The 20,290-nt window shown below is 42.3% G+C and overlaps 1 protein-coding gene across 1 annotated transcript; it reads left to right on the top strand.

Annotated features, from left to right (window-relative positions):
• The first annotated feature begins 911 nt into the window (after positions 1-911).
• On the top strand, positions 912-19,972 carry LOC109867819 (proteasome subunit alpha type-1). The gene is made up of 10 exons (XM_020457136.2): positions 912-1,002; positions 3,578-3,622; positions 3,783-3,884; positions 4,075-4,178; positions 4,537-4,625; positions 4,861-4,931; positions 5,064-5,193; positions 7,006-7,085; positions 7,276-7,380; positions 19,684-19,972. Exons 1-10 carry the CDS (start codon positions 1,000-1,002, stop codon positions 19,741-19,743), a joined length of 789 nt encoding a protein of 262 aa, XP_020312725.2. The 5' UTR covers positions 912-999; the 3' UTR covers positions 19,744-19,972.
• Positions 19,973-20,290: the final 318 nt, after the last annotated feature.

Genomic DNA, 20,290 nt, shown 5'->3' with positions numbered 1-20,290 from the left:
AGCAGCGTGGCTTGGACCCGTCACAGAGTGACTCAGGACACTCTTCCATTTGAAAAATTAAAAGGTGGCCGTTTGGCAGAGTTAAATTAAGCCCTGGCGAAACATGCTGAGCTCAGCACAGCTACTACAATCTCAATCACAAAGGAGGCGCGCTGATGTAATGGCTGCTGCTGCCGCCTCTGCCTTGGCAGGGGAGGTGGGCTCGTCAGCACAGCTCCTTTAATTCATCTCCCCCCGGATCAAGGGTACATCAGATATCTTTAACAGGGTCCAGGCTCTCAGTGTCCAGCCGTTTCAACCCCCCAAAAAACAGACAGTGGGGTGGGCAGAGAGAGAAGAGAGAGTGAGAGATGGGGAGATAGGGGGAGAAAGAGAAAAAAAAGAGTGGGAGAAGCTGAGAGCGAAACTGTTGATGGAGACCTTTATAAATGCATAGAAATGTCCCTAGAAAGAGACATTGAACGCTGAAAACTTTTTATGGTGAGCCTGAAACACCATGAGTGGTTTGTACAGAGAAATTAATTAAATTAACTAATTTCTATTAGCAGAGGTCCTCGAGGTGTGTGACAATTTTTCTGAAGAAAAAAAACTGGTTACTGAAGGATATTGTGTATTGTTGACATTCAAAGTGCTCATCTAGGCACACTGCAATTATGCCTGTCATTGCAAAAAAGAAATATGCTATAACAAAATGTGGGTTGCTTGTATTACTGCAAGTATTTTATTCTAGTTATTGCATCCTCCGAGGACCATGAATGTGAAATAAACTTAAATAATCAAAAATCTAAATTTACTTTCAGAATTGACAGGAATCCTGGCATTAAAAATACATTTAAACATAGATAGCTGTCTTTGGTCAAGTCAAAATGGGTAAAGTTTCCAATCTTTGATGACATTTCGAATTTTCATCGACTGGACAGACTTCTGAGATCTACTGCTTTGCCTTACGTGACAGATTTAGGAAATTAAATCAAACCAAGTCACAGTTCAGCAGCAGAGATGGTAAGAGTGTATAAAGCATGCGTTTTGTTTGAAGCTTGAATATTTGCTTAAATAATACAGATTGTTGCATACATTGAATGACAAAGGTGTTTGATTAAGATGCTAGCTATCACTCGTTAAAATAGTTATCTAGTCTATGAACACTAACGTTACGAAACGAGTGCACTGTGAGTAAGCATTAAACATAGCTACTATAGTAGCGTCTATGAACGTTTATGATTTTGCACGAGTTAGCTAGCTACTGCCTTATTGGCAATCTAGCTAGCTGTAATAATAGATTAAATAAAGTATCCAACCTAGTTTATGTAGCTAGCTAGGAGCTAACATAGCTAGCTAGGAGCTAACATAGCTAGCTAACGGTAGCTAATTTAGATGGCTGGCTAGCTACCGAGCTGTGTTAGCTAGCTAGCCTAGTAAATGTTGAGTGTTTCACTTTCGTTACCCAACTTTGACCGAATGCCAGTGTTCTTTGCAGTCAACCTATGGATGCAAATTGAAAACTTCTAGCTAACTAGATGCTTTCTTCCAACTGTTTGGGACCAGCTACTTTGTTGCTTGAACAAAGCTATCATTCCTATTGTATCTCTGAAATTTAAACCATGTTCGACGTCATGAGAGGTGCACCCATAGAGGTCCTATTCTAATTCTATGGGTGCACTCATGAACCAGAATCTGGCTTAACAGGAAACGTTATGGCGAATCTCCCTTAAACCCAGGAAGCAGCCATTCAATTTGCCACCAGTCACCAGCTTTTCAAATTTAATAACGTTAAAATACGTTCGTTACTCAACAAATATAGAGTTTCTTTTTTAAATGGTGTAAAAATACGTTAAAGTACTACTCAAGTAGCGTTTTTGGGTGTGTGTAGTGTGTACTTTACTATTTATATTTTTGACAGCTTACTCCACTTACGTTACATTCCTAATGAAAATAATGTCGTTTTTACTCCATACATGTTCCCTGATACCCAAAAGTACACTACATTTCGAATGCTTAGAAGGACAGGAAAATGGTCCAATGTTCCACACATCAAAAGAACATCCCTGGTCATCCCTACTGCCTCATATCTGGCAGACTCACTAAACCCAAATGCTTCATTTGTAAATGATGTCTGAGTGTTGTCCCTGGCTATCTGTAAATATATGTTTTTAAACTAGAACATTGGGCTGTCTGGTTTGCTTAATATAAAGAATTTGAAATGATTTATAGTTTTACTTTTGATACTTAAGTATATTTAAAACGAAATACTTTTAGACTTTTACTCAAGTAGTATTTTACTGGGTGACTTTTACTTGAGTCATTTTCTATTAAGGTATCTTTACTTTTACTCAAGTAGAACAATTGGGTACCTTTTCCACCACTGCAAGCAACTGAAGAAAACAATCCTATTCGACACCTTCAATGCACAGGTTGTAAGTCTACAACAGCTCAATAGACTGGAGGTGCCGAATAGGCCTTTTTTTCCATTACATAAAACATTTTATTTCGACCTTTTTTGGAAGTACATACCATGATGGCAGTAAATTACGATAGTTGCTAATTGAAACTTAATTTGATGAGTAATAAATGTATTTTGAGATTATTATGCTTGAAAAGCAGGTCAATGGCTGCTTCCTGGGCTTAAAGGAGATTCGCCATATCAACTTTTCCTGTAAGGGTAGATTCTGGTTTAGATGCTGCCCCATAACAATGGCTGCTTCCTGGGCTTAAAGGAGATTCGCCATATCAACTTTTCCTGTAAAGGTAGATTCTGGTTTAGATGCTGCCCCATAACAATGGCTGCTTCCTGGGCTTAAAGGAGATTCGCCATATCAACTTTTCCTGTAAGGGTAGATTCTGGTTTAGATGCTGCCCCATAACAATGGCTGCTTCCTGGGCTTAAAGGAGATTCGCCATATCAACTTTTCCTGTAAAGGTAGATTCTGGTTTAGATGCTGCCCCATAACAATGGCTGCTTCCTGGGCTTAAAGGAGATTCGCCATATCAACTTTTCCTGTAAGGGTAGATTCTGGTTTAGATGCTGCCCCATAACAATGGCTGCTTCCTGGGCTTAAAGGAGATTCGCCATATCAACATTTCCTGTAAAGGTAGATTCTGGTTTAGATGCTGCCCCATAACAATGGCTGCTTCCTGGGCTTAAAGGAGATTCGCCATATCAACTTTTCCTGTAAGGGTAGATTCTGGTTTAGATGCTGCCCCATAACAATGGCTGCTTCCTGGGCTTAAAGGAGATTCGCCATATCAACTTTTCCTGTAAGGGTAGATTCTGGTTTAGATGCTGCCCCATAACAGTTGGCTGTAAACAAAGCCACAAGATTGGTTTCTAGCTGGCTCTATAATTTATTTATAGCAATGCAATACCTTTGTCTGGAAGAGTCTAGGGTGGCAAACACATTCTGTGTTGCGGTGCAGTCCACCACAGTTTTTTGGTCGATAACTCATTGCAATGCAAGAGAACTACATAAGTAAAACATTTCATGTGTATTGCTAGACAAATGTACATTGAAAATATTGACACTACTGCCTTTTCTCTCGCGCTCTCTCTCTCGCGCTCTCTCTCTCACTCTCTCTCTAGTTCCGTAACCAGTACGACAACGATGTCACAGTATGGAGTCCTCAGGTAAAGGACTTTTTTTTGCCATATATGGTCATGATTGCTTGCAACTTTCTCACGTACTCACTAGAGTGTGAACATTAAAATGTATCTAAATGTTTAGGGAATGAGGTTCCCTGCAGTGTCTCCCGAATAAGTTAACGTTATCGATGCACTTGTGTTTCAGGGGCGCATTCACCAGATTGAATACGCCATGGAGGCGGTGAAACAAGGTTCGGCTACAGTGGGGCTCAAGTCCAAAACCCATGCAGTCCTGGTTGCTCTCAAGGTATTCCCCGTTAATATCCCAGTTCTATTCTACACTGACAGTTTGTGTTTTTCAAGAGTTACATAGGAGCTACACTGGGGTATCAGGAAAACGGTATGTCTTTTACCTGCTACATTGGACGCGTGGCGTGAGCCACTCGCAGTGACTGTCAATGGGCTGTTGAGTGAGACTGGTGTTTGTTTCTCCACAGCGAGCCCAGTCAGAGCTGGCTGCTCACCAGAAGAAGATCCTCCACGTTGATGAACACATTGGCATCTCCATTGCCGGGCTGACTGCAGATGCCAGGCTACTCTGGTACCATTTACATTATTTTTATTTTATTTATTATTATTATTATTTTTAAATATTTTTTTAAAACATTTGAGTCATTTAGCAGACAATCTTATCCAGAGCGACTTACAGGAACAATTAGAGTTAAGTACCTTGCTAAAGGGCACATTTACAGATTTTTCACCTAGTCAGCTCGAGGTTTCGAATCAGCAACCTTTCGGTTACTGGCCCAACGCTCTGTCCGAACACTAGACTACCTACAACACACACACACACACCAGTTGTCCAGTTGTAGAAATAAAATGTATGAAAAACCATGTGTCTGTGTGCAATGTATGTCCACTGTAATTTGTGTTAAGATTTCCCCTTCTTTCTTCAACAGTAATTTCATGAGGCAGGAATGCCTGGACTCCAGGTTCGTGTTTGACAGGCCTCTCCCAGCATCGCGCCTCGTCACTCTCATCGGAAGCAGTATCCTTTCAGTCTTGCTTTCAATGATTGATCCCTAGAAGCACCCAGTTTGCCATGCATTAACATTTTGCTTAGTTTAGGACAGTCCTAGGGGACCCCAAAACAATCCGCTTGAAACTTTGCATTTTTGTCAATGTCAAAAATGTCACTTTCTTGAGATAAGCGGTGAGGTTTGGGAAATGGAGCGCTGTGCTCTCTAGACAGTTGACAAGGTACGCCTTGACCAGTCCCTCAGAAACTCAAATTCCCACACAGAGGTATGGAAGAAGACCCTATGGTGTGGGACTGCTTATCGCTGGCTACGATGTAAGTTCTTTGTCATCTTTTAAGGGAAACTATGTATGCTGATCAAGGTGTGTAAACCTCTGTGTATGTGATTCTTAAAGCAATACTTATTAGTAATGTGAAGCAACAAAGTCATTTGGTCTCTTCTTGTAGGACATGGGGCCTCATATCTTCCAGACCTGCCCCTCTGCAAACTACTTTGACTGCAAAGCCATGTCCATTGGAGCTCGCTCCCAGTCTGCCCGCACATACCTAGAGAGACACATGGACACCTTCCTGGACTGTGAGAGCATGTACACATCACAATTACTAACACAAATGCATACCTGAGGGCACACATGTCTACTACACATACTATAAAGTAGATACTGTTTGAGGCTTGTTCGCTGTATCATATCTCACTCACACACACCTACAGTTGAAGTCGGAAGTTTACATACACTTATGTTGGAGTCATTAAATTTTCATTTTTCAACCACTCCACAAATTTCTTGTTCACAAACTATAGTTTTGGCAAGTCGGTTAGGACATCTACTTTGTGCATGACACAAGTCATTTTTCCAACAATTGTTTACAGACAGATTATTTAACTTATAATTCACTGTATGACAATTCCAGTGGGTCAGAAGTTTACATTCACTAAGTTGACTGTGCCTATAAACAGCTTGAAAATTCCAGAAAATGATGTCATGGCTTTAGAGGCTTCTGATAGGCTAATTGACATAATTTGAGTCAATTGGAGGTGTACCTGTGAATGTATTTCAAGGCCTACCTTCAACTCAGTGCCTCTTTGCTTGACATCATGGGAAAATCAAAAGAAATCAGCCAAGACCTCAGAAAAAAATTGTGGACCTCCACAAGTCTGCCTCATCCTTGGGAGCAATTTCCAAACGCCTGAAGGTACCACGTTCATCTGTACAAACAATATTACACAAGTATAAACATTGTGGGACCACGTAGCCGTCATACCGCTCAGGAAGGTGACGTGTTCTGTCTCCTAGAGATGAACATACTTTGGTGCGACAAGTGCAAATCAATCCCAGAACAACAAAGGACCTTGTAAAGATGCTGGAGGAAACAGGTACAAAAGTATCTATATCCACATTAAAACTAGTCCTATATCGACATAACCTGAAAGGCCGCTCAGCAAGGAAGAAGCCACTGCTCCAAAACCGGCATAAAAAACCCAGACTACAGTTTGCAACTGCACATGGGGACAAAGATTGTACTTTTTGGAGAAATGTCCTGTGGTTTGATGAAACAAAAATAGAGCTGTTTGGCCATAATGACCATCGTTATGTTTGGAGGAAAAGGGGGAGGATTGCAAGCCAAAGAACACCATCCCAACTGTGAAGCACGGGGGTAGCAGCATCATGTTGTGGGGGTGCTTTGATGCAGGAGGGACTGGTGCACTTCACAAAATAGATGGCATCATGAGGGAGGAAAATTATGTGGATATATTGAAGCAACATCTCAAGACATCAGTCAGGAAGTTAAAGCTTGGTCGCAAATGGGTCTTCAAATGGACAATGACACCAAGCATACTTCCAAAGTTGTGGCAAAATGGCTTAAGGACAACAAAGTCAAGGTATTGGAGTGGCCATCACAAAGCCCTGACCTCAATCCTATAGAAAATTTGTGGGCAGAAGTGAAAAAGCATGTGCGAGCAAGGAGGCCTACAAACCTGACTCAGTTACACCAGCTCTGTCAGGAGAAATGGGCCAAAATTCACCCACTTATTGTGGGAAGCTTGTGGAAGGCTACCCAAAACATTTGACCCAAATTAAACAATTTAAAGGCAATGCTACTGAATACTAATTAAGTGTATGTAGACTTCTGACCCACTGGGAATGTGATGAAAGAAATAAAAGCTGAAATAAATAATTATCTCTACTATTATTCTGACATTTCACATTCTTAAAATAAAGTGGTGATCCTAACTGACCTAAAATGGGGAACGTTTACTAGGATTACAATTGTGAAAAACTGAGTTTAAGTTTGGCTAAGGTGTATGTAAACTTCCGACTTCAACTGTACACATTCAGCACCTGCTCTGTGCATTTATCCTTTTGTCCATTGCATTGACTATACTCAGGTAATCTGAATGAGCTGGTCAGGCATGGTCTGCTTGGGCTCAGAGAAACACTCCCAGCTGAACAGGACCTCACCACCAAGGTAAGCTTATATGGCTCAACCAACCTGTCATAGCCCTCATGTTCCCCACAGTTCAGGGCTGTGTTCATTAGGTCACCCAACAAATGTTTTTAAATGTTTTGCAACGTGAAAATAAAATGCAGTCCCTCTCTGTTTGGTGCCTAATGAACACAACCCTGGGCTTTACTGAGTAGCTCTCCCTGCCTTTCAGAATGTCTCCATCGGCATTGTAGGGAAAGACATGGAGTTCACCATCTACGACGATGATGACGTGGCTCCTTTCCTTGAGGGTCTGGAGGAGAGGCCACAGAGAAAGGTAAGAGTCGACTTGGAGTTACTGTGGAAAGTGGTTGGATTAATGCTAGCCTGGATCCACGCTGAAACAGAACAATTCATTTGGTATCCAGGCTAGGATAATACACTCTCAAAGATATTTGGAGATGAGATTATAATAATATTATAGAATGGTTCACAAACATGACATCACAAATTTCACTTGATGGTCCCGAACAGTCAAAATCATGTTTTTCATGAAATTGGATGACATTTGGATGAAACCAGATCAATCAGATGTATTTATCAAGCCCTTTTTAGATCAGCAGATTAGATCAAGCCGAGCCTGAATCCCCAGAGAGCAAGCAATCTAGATCAAAGTAGGAACAATACCTGCCTCTAAAGTTTGACCATAAAGTGTGTTTATTTGGCTTTTTAATTGTTTTTATTACAGTAGTTACACAGCAAGAATAAAGTCATTTGATATACATTGCCAATCAAAAGTTTGACACCTACTCATTCAAGGGTTTTTCTAATTTTTTAAAAACGACATCAGAACTATGAAATAACACATGGAATCATGTAGTAATCAAAAACGTGTTATATTTGAGATTCTTCAAAGTATCCACCTTTTGCCTTGATGACAGCTTTGCAAACTCTTGGCATTCTCTCAACCAGTTTCATGAGGTAGTCACCTGGAATTCATTTCAATTAACAGGTGTGCCTTGTTAAAAGTTCATTTGTGGAATTTCTTTCCTTAATGCGTTTGAGCCAATCAGTTGTTGTGACAAGGTATGGTTGGTATACAGAAGAAAGTCTATATTATGGCAAGAACAGCTCAAATAAGCAATGAGAAACGACAGTCCATCATTACTTTAAGACATGAAGGTCAGTCAGTCCAGAAAATTTCAAGAACTTTTTAAAGTTTCTTCAAGTGCAGTCGCAAAAACCATCAAGCGCTATGATGAAACTGGCTCTCATGAGGACAGCCACAGGAATGGAAGACCCAGAGAAACCTCTGCAGCAGAGAAAAGGTTTATTAAGGTTACCAGCCCAAATAAATGCATCAACTATTCATGGTCGAATTGCTGCAAAGAAACCACTACCGCCAACCCCCTCTTTTACGCTGCTGCTATTCTCTGTTTATCATCTATGCATAGTCACTTTAACTATATCTAGATGTACATATTACCCCGACTAACCCCGCACATTGACTCTTTACCGGTACCACCTGTATATAGCCTCGCTACTGTTATTTTCACTGTCATTTTACAGTTTTTAATTGAATTTTTTTACTTATCTATTGTTTACCTAATACCTATTTTTTACTTAACTGCACTGTTGGCTAGGGCTTGTAAGTAAGCATTTGACTGTAAGGTCTACACCTGTTGTATTCGGCGCACGTGACAAGTAAACTTTTTGATTTGATTACTAAAGGACACCTTTTAAGAAGAAGAGACTTGCTTGGGCCAAGAAACACAAGCAATGGACATTAGACCGGTGGAAATCTGTCCTTTGGTCTGAGGAGTCCAAATTTGAGATTTTTGGTTCAAACCGCTGTGTCTTTGTGAGACGCAGAGTAGGAGAAAGGATGAGCTCTGCATGTGTGGTTCCCACTGTGAAGCAGGGAGGAGGAGGTGTGATTGTGTGATGGTGCTTTGCTGGTGACACTGTCAGTGATTTTATTTAGAATTCAAGGCACACTTAACCAGCATGGCTACTACAGCATTCTGCAGCGATACACCATCCCACCTGGTTTGTGCTTAGTGGGACTATCAATTTGTTTTTCAACACAATGACCCAACACACTTCCAGGCTGTGTAAGGGCTATTTGACCAAGAAGGAGAATGATGGAGTGCTGCATCAGATGATCTGGCCTCCACAATCACCCGACCTCAATCCAATTGAGATGGTTTGGGATGAGTTGGACCGCAGATTGAAGGAAAAGCAGCCAACAAGTGTTCCCATATGTGGGAACTCCTTCAAGACTGTAGGAAAAGCATTCCAGGTGAAGTTGGTTGAGAGAATGCCAAGAGTGCAAAGCTGTCGTCAAGGCAAAGGGTGGCTACTTTGAAGAATCTCAAATAGAAAATGTATTTTGATTTGTAATTTTTTGGTTTGTTTACTACGTGATTCCATCTGTGTTATTTCATAGTTCTTATTCTACAATGTAGAAAATAGTACAAATAAAGAAAAACCCTTGAATGAGTAGATGTGTCCAAACTTCTGACTGGTACTGTACATTATATCTAGGTAGATAGCACTTATACATGTTTTCAGTCATAACTATTATAGAACAGCCTTTAAACACACCCACCAGCTACTCTCAGTCCATCCCACCTATCTCCGTAAATGTTGTGATTTCTCAGGCCATTCCTGAACCTGTGACCAAAAACAATAAGTGAGGGCAATACCAGAATAAGTGATCTAATGATTGTCTCTTTGTTGAAAAATCTGTAGCTTAGATGGTTGTATGCTCCATATATACGTAACAAAAAATATAAACGCAACAGGCAACAATTTCAACTGAGTTACAGTTCATATAAGGAAATCAGTCAATTTAAATAAATTAATTTGTCCCAAATCTATGGATTTCACATGACTGGGCAGAGGCGCATCCATGGGTGGGCTTGGGAGGGCATAGGCCCCACCCGCTGAGGAGCCATGCCCGTTCAATCAGAGTTTTAACCCCACAAGGGCTTCATTAGACAGAAATACTCCTCAGTTTCGTTAGCTGGCTGGTCTCAGATTATTCCGGAGGTGAAGAAGCCGGATGTGGAGGTCCTGGGGTGGCGTGGCTCCACGTGGTTTGCAGTTGTGAGGCCGGTTGGACGTATCGCCAAATTCTCTAAAAGGACAGAGGAGGCTTATGGTAGAGAAATGAACATTGAATTCTCTGGCAACAGCTCTGGTGAACATTCCTGCAGTCAGCATGCCAATTGCACGCTCCTTCAAAACTTGAGACATCTGTGACGTTGTGTTTTCGGGGGGGGGGAAAAATGCACATTTTAGTGACCTTTTATTGTCCCCCGCACAAGGTGCACCTGTGTAATGATCATGCTGTTTAATCAGCTTCTTGATATGCCACACCTGTCACGTGGATGGATTATCTTGGCAAAAGAAAAATGCTCACTAACAGGAATGTAAACATGTCTGCACAATTTCAGAGAAACAAGCTTTTTGTGCGTATGGAACATTTCTGTGGTCTTTTATTTCAGCTCATGAAAGCTCAGTATACATAACATTCTGTGATCTTTTATTTCAGCTCATGAAAGCTCAGTATACATAACATTCTGTGGTCTTTTATTTCAGCTCATGAAAGCTCAGTAACATAACATTTTGTTTATGGCAATTTTGTATTTAAATTGAAAAACTAAGTTTTGAATCGAGCGTTGTTTTGCATATCAGTTCATAAACCACGTGCCAAGGAATCGGCACATCCAATCTCTTCCCAACTATTTTTGCAACCTGTGTGGTGCCACGGTCAACGTTTTGGTCCTCAAGTAAAGCTGATCATCAAGTTACTGGTCCTTTCCCCCATGCCAAACACTTGAGGTGGTGGGATTATTAAGGGGTTTTGAGAGAAGAAGCCTAATTTTAATGTCTTGTTCTTTTACCTAATTTAAATAAGTACCTTGTAACCAACATTGCAGAAGGTGCGTGGTTTACATATCTAGATTGTAGGGATGTGGATCTTTGCCTTTCAAGACAATTCGATACGGTTCAAGATGTAATGCATTCGGAAAGTGTTCAGACCCCTTGGCTTTTTCTACAGTTTGTTACGTTACAGCATTATTCTAAAATTGATTAAATTTGAAAAAATCCTCATCAATCTACACACAATAGCCCATAATGCGATAACAGGTTCACATTTATAGAAAACCAAAATACCTGGGAGACTAGTCAGGATCGAGGCAAATATGAACAGAGCAAAGTACAGAGACCCTTGATGAAAATCTGCTCCAGAGTGCTCAGGACCTCAGACTGGGCTGGTTACTTTCTAATGTGTTGCAACTGACATTTATTTTCCAATTGAAAGAGAACCACTACTTTTTATTTGTTTCACTCCACTATTCCGATCAGCAAAATAATGTTCTGATCCGGTTTGAACCCCAAAACAGTACTGGTTTATATCATAGTCCGTTCTGGACTAGGGGACTGTGAAGATACCTTTTTTTTTTATTTTACCTCTCACAAATACAAGTAGTGAAGTCAATCTCTCCTCCACTTTGAGCCAGGAGAGATTGACATGCATATTATTAATATTAGCTCTCTGTGCACATCCAAGGGCCAGCCGTGCTGCCCTGTTCTGAGCCAATTGTAATTTTCCTAAGTCCCTTTTTGTGGCACCTGACCACACGACTGAACAGTAGTTCAGGTGCGATCAAAACTAGGGCCTGTAGGACCTGCCTTGTTGATAGTGCTGTTAAGAAGGTAGAAACTAGGGCCTGTAGGGCCTGCCTTGTTGATAGTGCTGTTAAGAAGGTAGAAACTAGGGCCTGCCTTGTTGATAGTGTTGTTAAGAAGGTAGAAACTAGGGCCTGTAGGACCTGCCTTGTTGACAGTGCTGTTAAGAAGGTAGAAACTAGGGCCTGTAGGACCTGCCTTGTTGACAGTGTTGTTAAGAAGGTAGAAACTAGGGCCTGTAGGACCTGCCTTGTTGATAGTGTTGTTAAGAAGGTAGAAACTAGGGCCTGTAGGACCTGCCTTGTTGATAGTGCTGTTAAGAAGGTAGAAACTAGAGTCTGTAGGACCTGCCTTGTTGATAGTGCTGTTAAGAAGGTAGAAACTAGGGCCTGTAGGACCTGCCTTGTTGATAGTGCTGTTAAGAAGGTAGAAACTAGGGCCTGTAGGACCTGCCTTGTTGATAGTGTTGTTAAGAAGGTAGAAACTAGGGCCTGTAGGACCTGCCTTGTTGACAGTGCTGTTAAGAAGGTAGAAACTAGAGTCTGTAGGACCTGCCTTGTTGATAGTGCTGTTAAGAAGGTAGAAACTAGGGCCTGTAGGACCTGCCTTGTTGATAGTGCTGTTAAGAAGGTAGAAACTAGAGTCTGTAGGACCTGCCTTGTTGATAGTGCTGTTAAGAAGGTAGAAACTAGAGTCTGTAGGACCTGCCTTGTTGATAGTGCTGTTAGGAAGGTAGAAACTAGGGCCTGTAGGACCTGCCTTGTTGATAGTGCTGTTAATAAGGTAGAAACTAGGGCCTGTAGGACCTGCCTTGTTGATAGTGCTGTTAATAAGGTAGAAACTAGGGCCTGTAGGACCTGCCTTGTTGATAGTGCTGTTAGGAAGGTAGAAACTAGGGCCTGTAGGACCTGCCTTGTTGATAGTGCTGTTAAGAAGGTAGAAACTAGGGCCTGTAGAACCTGCCTTGTTGATAGTGCTGTTAAGAAGGTAGAAACTAGGGCCTGTAGGACCTGCCTTGTTGATAGTGCTGTTAAGAAGGTAGAAACTAGGGCCTGTAGGACCGGCCTTGTTGATAGTGTTGTTAAGAAGGTAGAAACTAGGGCCTGTAGGACCTGCCTTGTTGATAGTGCTGTTATGAAGGTAGAAACTAGAGCCTGTAGGACCTGCCTTGTTGACAACAAGGTTGATGAAATCCGAGCAAGGGTAGCATTCCAGAGGGACATCAGAGACTGTAACGTTCTCTGCTTCACGGAAACATGGCTAACTGGAGAGACGCAATCCGAAGCGGTGCAGCCAGCGGGTTTCTCCATGCATCGCGCCGACAGAAACGAACATCTTTCTGGTAAGAAGAGGGGCGGGGGCGTATGCCTTATGGCCAACGTGACATGGTGTGATGAAAGAAACATACAGGAACTCAAATCCTTCTGTTCACCTGATTTAGAATTCCTCACAATCAAATGTAGACCGCATTATCTACCAAGAGAATTCTCTTCGATTATAATCACAGCCGTATATATCCCCCCCCAAGCAGACACATCGATGGCTCTGAACGAATTTTATTTAACTCTCTGCAAACTGGAAACGATTTATCCGGAGGCTGCATTCATTGTAGCTAGGGATTTTAACAAGGCTAATCTGAAAACAAGACTCCCTTAATTTTATCAGCATATCGATTGCGCAACCAGGGGTGGAAAGACCCTGGATCATTGTTACTCTAACTTCCGCGACGCATATAAGGCCCTGCCCCGCCCCCCTTTCGGAAAAGCTGACCACGACTCCATTTTGTTGATCCCTGCCTACAGACAGAAACTAAAACAAGAAGCTCCCACGCTGAGGTCTGTCCAACGCTGGTTTGACCAAGCTGACTCCACACTCCAAGACTGCTTCCATCACGTGGACTGGGAGATGTTTCGTATTGCGTCAGATAACAACATTGACGAATACGCTGATTCGGTGTGCGAGTTCATTAGAACGTGCGTTGAAGATGACGTTCCCATAGCAACGATTAAAACATTCCCTAACCAGAAACCGTGGATTGATGGCAGCATTCGTGTGGAACTGAAGGCGCGAACCACTGCTTTTAATCAGGGCAAAGTGTCTGGTGACATGACTGAATACAAACAGTGCAGCTATTCCCTCCGCAAGGCTATCAAACAAGCTAAGCGCCAGTACAGAGACAAAGTAGAATCTCAATTCAACGGCTCAGACACAAGAGGCATGTGGCAGGGTCTACAGTCAATCACGGACTACAGGAAGAAACCCAGCCCAGTCACGGACCAGGATGTCTTGCTCCCAGGCAGACTAAATAACTTTTTTGCCCACTTTGAGGACAATACAGTGCCACTGACACGGCCTGCAACGAAAACATGCGGTCTCTCCTTCACTGCAGCCGAAGTGAGTAAGACATTTAGACGTGTTAACCCTCGCAAGGCTGCAGGCCCAGACGGCATCCCCAGCCGCGCCCTCAGAGCATGCGCAGACCAGCTGGCCGGTGTGTTTACGGACATATTCAATCAATCCCTATACCAGTCTGCTGTTCCCACATGCTTCAAGAGGGCCACCATTGTTCCTGTTCCCAAGAAAGCTAAGGTTACTGAGCTAAACGACTACCGCCCCGTAGCACTCACTTCCGTCATCATTGAGTGCTTTGAGAGACTAGTCAAGGACCATATCATCTCCACCCTACCTGACACCCTTGACCCACTCCAATTTGCTTACCGCCCAAATAGGTCCACAGACGATGCAATCTCAACCACACTGCACACTGCCCTAACCCATCTGGACAAGAGGAATACCTATGTGAGAATGCTGTTCATCGACTACAGCTCGGCATTCAACACCATAGTACCCTCCAAGCTCGTCATCAAGCTCGAGACCCTGGGTCTCGACCCCGCCCTGTGCAACTGGGTACTGGACTTCCTGACGGGCCGCCCCCAGGTGGTGAGGGTAGGCAACAACATCTCCTCCCCGCTGATCCTCAACACTGGGGCCCCACAAGGGTGCGTTCTGAGCCCTCTCCTGTACTCCCTGTTCACCCACGACTGCGTGGCCATGCACGCCTCCAACTCAATCATCAAGTTTGCGGACGACACAACAGTGGTAGGCTTGATTACCAATAACGACGAGACGGCCTACAGGGAGGAGGTGAGGGCCCTCGGAGTGTGGTGTCAGGAAAATAACCTCACACTCAACGTCAACAAAACTAAGGAGATGATTGTGGACTTCAGGAAACAGCAGAGGGAACACCCCCCCCATCCACATCGATGGAACAGTAGTGGAGAGGGTAGCGAGTTTTAAGTTCCTCGGCATACACATCACAGACAAACTGAATTGGTCCACTCACACAGACAGCATCGTGAGGAAGGCGCAGCAGCGCCTCTTCAACCTCAGGAGGCTGAAGAAATTCGGCTTGTCACCAAAAGCACTCACAAACTTCTACAGATGCACAATCGAGAGCATCCTGGCGGGCTGTATCACCGCCTGGTATGGCAACTGCACCGCCCTCAACCGTAAGGCTCTCCAGAGGGTAGTGAGGTCTGCACAACGCATCACCGGGGGCAAACTACCTGCCATCCAGGACACCTACACCACCCGATGCTACAGGAAGGCCATAAAGATCATCAAGGACATTAACCACCCGAGCCACTGCCTGTTCACCCCGCTGTCATCCAGAAGGCGAGGTCAGTACAGGTGCATCAAAGCTGGGACCGAGAGACTGAAAAACAGCTTCTATCTCAAGGCCATCAGACTGTTAAACAGCCACCACTAACATTGAGTGGCTACTGCCAACACACTGTCAATGACACTGACTCTACTCCAGCCACTTTAATCATGGGAATTGATGGGAAATGATGTAAATCTATCACTAGCCACTTTAAACAATGCTACCTTATATAATGTTACTTACCCTACATTATTCATCTCATATGCATACGTAGATACTGTACTCTATATCATCGACTGCATCCTTATGTAATACATGTATCACTAGCCACTTTAACTACGCCACTTGGTTTACATACTCATCTCATATGTATATACTGTACTCGATATCATCTACTGTATCTTGCCTATGCTGCTCTGTACCATCACTCATTCATATATCCTTATGTACATATTCTTTATCCCCTTACACTGTGTATAAGACAGTAGTTTTTTGGGAATTGTTAGTTAGATTACTTGTTCGTTATTACTGCATTGTCGGAACTAGAAGCACAAGCATTTCGCTACACTCGCATTAACATCTGCTAACCATGTGTATGTGACAAATAAAATTTGATTTGATTTGTTGATAGAGTTGTTAAGAAGGTAGAAACTAGGGCCTGTAGGACCTGCCTTGTTGATAGTGCTGTTAAGAAGGTAGAAACTAGGGCCTGTAGGACCTGCCTTGTTGATAGTGCTGTTATGAAAGTAGAAACTAGAGCCTGTAGGACCTGCCTTGTTGATAGAGTTGTTAAGAAGGTAGAAACTAGGGCCTGTAGGACCTGCCTTGTTGATAGAGTTGTTAAGAAGGTAGAAACTAGGGCCTGTAGGACCTGCCTTGTTGATAGTGTTGTTAAGAAGGTAGAAACTAGAGCCTGTAGGACCTGCCTTGTTGATAGTGCTGTTAAGAAGGTAGAAACTAGGGCCTGTAGGACCTGCCTTGTTGATAGTGCTGTTAAGAAGGTAGAGCAGTGCTTTATTATGGACAGATTTCTCCCCATCTTAGCTACTGTTGGTTGTATCAATATGTTTCGACCATGACAATTTACAATCCAGGGTTACTCCAAGCAGTTTTGTCACCTCAACTTGCTCAATTTCCACATTATTCATTACAAGATTTAGCTAAGGTTTAGGGTTTAGTGAAGGATTTGTCCCAAATACAATGCTTTTAGTTTTAGAAATATTTAGGACTAACTTGTTCCTTGCCACCCACTCTGAAACTAACTGCAGCTCTTTGTTAAGTGTTGCAGTCATTTCAGTCGCTGTGTTAGCTGACATGTATAGTTATGCGCGTACATAGACACATTGGCTTTACTCAAAGCCAGTGGCATGTCGTTAGTAAAGATTTAAAGTAAGGGGCCTAGACAGCTGCCCTGGGGAATTCCTGATTCTACCTGGATTATGTTGGAAAGGCTTCCATTAAAAAACACCCTCTGTGTTCTGTTAGACGGGTAACTCTTTATCCACATTATAGCAGGGGGTGTACAGCCATAGCACACGTTTTTCCAGCAGCAGACTATGATCGAGAATGTCAAAAGCCATACTGAAGTCTAACAGTTTAGAAGGGAGGAACTCAAACTTGTATTCCTTAGGCTGGGATCCGCACCATGCAGCTGATGCAACAGCACATTTTTCACTGGCTCTCTGTTGGTGCGAATTCATTATGCACTTTCTGTTGAAAAACATTTCGTAAATGTGACGAAACGGGGAGGGACCTACCTGAATTTGTCCAATAGAGACTTTAGTTTTTCTCTGTTTGCTTCCATTTGTTTCGTAAACGGTTTCCGTAATGAATACACCCCTTGTTGCAAAAACAATGATCGATAGGCAGCTTAAACGGCTTAAATTCAACCGTTATTGGGTTAAAATACACACACACACATATATACATACATACAGTATATATATACAGTGGGGAGAACAAGTATTTGATACACTGACGATTTTAAAACAAAAAGCCAGAAAATCACATTGTATGATTTTTCAGTAATTAATTAGCATTTTATTGCATAAGTATTTGATACATCAGAAAAGCAGAACTTAATATTTGGTACAGAAACCTTTGTTTGCAATTACAGAGATCATACGTTTCCTGTAGTTCTTGACCCGCTTTCATCTGTGTCAGCTGCACTTGGGTCGGGAGGGACTCCACATCATCCAGCATACATCAACCATTTCAGGAATTCTTCTTCCGACACTCCCAAAATGACTCTTTTAATAGGTGCCCTGCTCTGTCGCTCAAAGCGCGACACATCATATTCTCCAAATTTTGTGAGTTCCAACACCTTAGACACACACAATTTGATGAAGCCCACTTCTTGTGATTTTTTTACTTTACACAAAGCATTCTAAACTACTTTGGATGTCTTCAATGGGTTCACCAAGTCAGGTGTCCATCATCTCAGAAAACATAATTCCCCATTGTTTCTTGTAGGAGTATCAACACTAGTATCTCACATCAATTTAGCTTATTTCTTTCCATTTCTTTGGACGAAAGTCAATTTTTTTTTCATTTCCACCACCAACCGATGGTGGCTCCATCTCCGCCATTGTCTTCTTCCTTGTGCCTCTCAGTACACACAACTGGTTCGCTAGGTCAGAAATACCCGCTCACTTTTTAGACTGGGATTCAGGAGGCGGGATGGAGGCAGGATTATTAAGGGCTTTTCATGATATCACAAAAAGTATCATTTTAATACACCAATGGTAACATCTTATTCTCTTACCTAACTTAAGTCCCACCATGTAACCAACATCGCAGAAGGCGTGTGGTTTACATAGCTAGGTAGCTAGTCTACTGGTGCAGAAATTTGACTGCAGTGTGTCAGTAAATACTTGCAAAAACATTTTTTATGATATTCTTCTAATGTTTCCGCTTTCATCTGTGTCTGGTGTAAGCTCATTTTGTTTCTTCCTGGTGCTCGCTAGTAACTGGCTAGCTAGGTCTTCAGCCAGCATGTTCATATGCGCTGTGGGGCGTACAAACTGGTATCAATTGGTATCAAGGAACCAAACATTGGCCAGGAAAACATTCCCCACACCATTACACCACCGCCACCAGCCTGTATCGTTGACACCAGGCAGGACGGGTCCATGGACTCATGCTGCTTACGCCCAATCCTGACTGCCATCAGCAGGAACCAGGATTTGTCGAACCGGGCGATTGCTTTTTCACTGCTCAATTGTCCAGTGTTGGTGATCACGTGCCCACTGGAGCCACTTCTTGTTTTTTGAGGATGAGAGGGGAACCTGGTGTGTTTGTCTGCTGCAATAGCCCACCCGTGACAAGGACCGACTAGTTTTGCGTTCTGTACACCAGTTCTACTGCGCCGTTAGTTGCCTGTTTGCTTTAGGATTCTTGCCATTCTTTGACCTCTCATCAACGAGCTGTTTTCGCCCACAGGATTGCTGCTGACTGGATGTTTTTTGGTTTGTTGCACCATTCACGATAAACCCGCGACACAGTCATGCGTGAAAAGCCCAGGAGGCCGGCCGTTTCGGAGATACTGAACCGGCACGACATGCACCAACGATCATACCACACTCGGTTGCTTAGGTCACTCGTTTTGCCCATTCTAACGTTCAGTCAAACAGTAACTGAATGCCTCGATGCCCGCTTTATAGATCAAGCCACTGCCATGTGACTCACTGTCTGTAGGAGGGAACCTAATAAACTGGCCACTGAGTATGTATGTATGTGTATATATATATATATATATATATATATATATATATATATATATATATATATATATATATATATATATATATATATATATATATATATATTATATTTAATGAAAAGTACCCAGACCTCACCCTGAAATTGTCCAAGATTTGCTTGCTTGATAAACAGTGCTGCCAATTCTATTTGAATTTGCTAGCTAAACTATACAGCTAACATTTTGTCTATTGATACTGTTACAATAACCAAACAGTTGGATATAAACAAATCAGTAGTGAAACCATTATGTGGTGTATAATAGGATTGGATGTTGTATGCAATTTCAATGTTGATTTGTGTATCAGCAAATTTGCTTGAGATAATCTCACTGGAACACTGCGTCCATGTTGCTTGACATAAGCATTTTCAAAGAACCTAAAGTCAAGGTGAGCTTCCCTCCCACTCAGTATTTTTTCAGACTTCCTGGTAGTTTGACATAAGAAATGACTTTTGTTTTCCATTTTTATCTGAACGGTAATCAAGATGTGATGTGTCCCACCCTGTGTGTCCTAGGTTATCGGGGCTGCAGATGAGCCTGCGGCAGACAAACCGGATGAGCCAATGGATATCTGAGACTGAGGGTGCAGAATGATGACACACTTTGTCACACTGCGGTGTCCAGAAACCAAATCCAGCTCAGCACTCCTCGCTGAACTGCCATGGGTCAATTCTGTGCAGCGACAATGTGCTACTCAAGGAAAATAAGTTAATTGTATGCTTTCCGCTAATAAAATTGGATGTTGCTTTTCTATTGGTAGAATGTTACATTCTCTGTAAGTAATACACCCTTTTTTCTGAACTAGGTGCCATTGTTGTTTTTGTTTGTCACACACTTGAGACAAGGTTGTTGTCAAACCAGAATATTTTATTTGTGAGATTCCACAGTAGTTACTTTTTTTGTAATGCTGACATACGGGTATATAGTCATCAGTAGTGAATACGGGTATATAGTCATCAGTAGTGAATACGGGTATATAGTCATCAGTAGTGAATACGGGTATATAGTCATCAGTAGTGAATACAGGTATATAGTCATCAGTAGTGAATACGGGTATATAGTCATCAGTAGTGAATACGGGTATATAGTCATCAGTAGTGAATACGGGTATATAGTCATCAG

Source organism: Oncorhynchus kisutch, linkage group LG22, assembly GCF_002021735.2.
Source record: "Oncorhynchus kisutch isolate 150728-3 linkage group LG22, Okis_V2, whole genome shotgun sequence".
Taxonomy (NCBI): domain Eukaryota; kingdom Metazoa; phylum Chordata; class Actinopteri; order Salmoniformes; family Salmonidae; genus Oncorhynchus; species Oncorhynchus kisutch.
The sequence above is the reverse complement of the archived record's forward strand: the minus strand, read 5'-3'. Positions and strand labels throughout refer to the sequence as shown.

Bases quoted from the DNA above. Each gene is read 5' to 3' on its own strand.
- LOC109867819 (XM_020457136.2), top strand. The intron at 3,885-4,074 runs GTATTCCCCGTT...GTTTCTCCACAG, and splicing joins CAGTCCTGGTTGCTCTCAAG to CGAGCCCAGTCAGAGCTGGC. The intron at 4,932-5,063 runs GTAAGTTCTTTG...CTCTTCTTGTAG, and splicing joins TGCTTATCGCTGGCTACGAT to GACATGGGGCCTCATATCTT.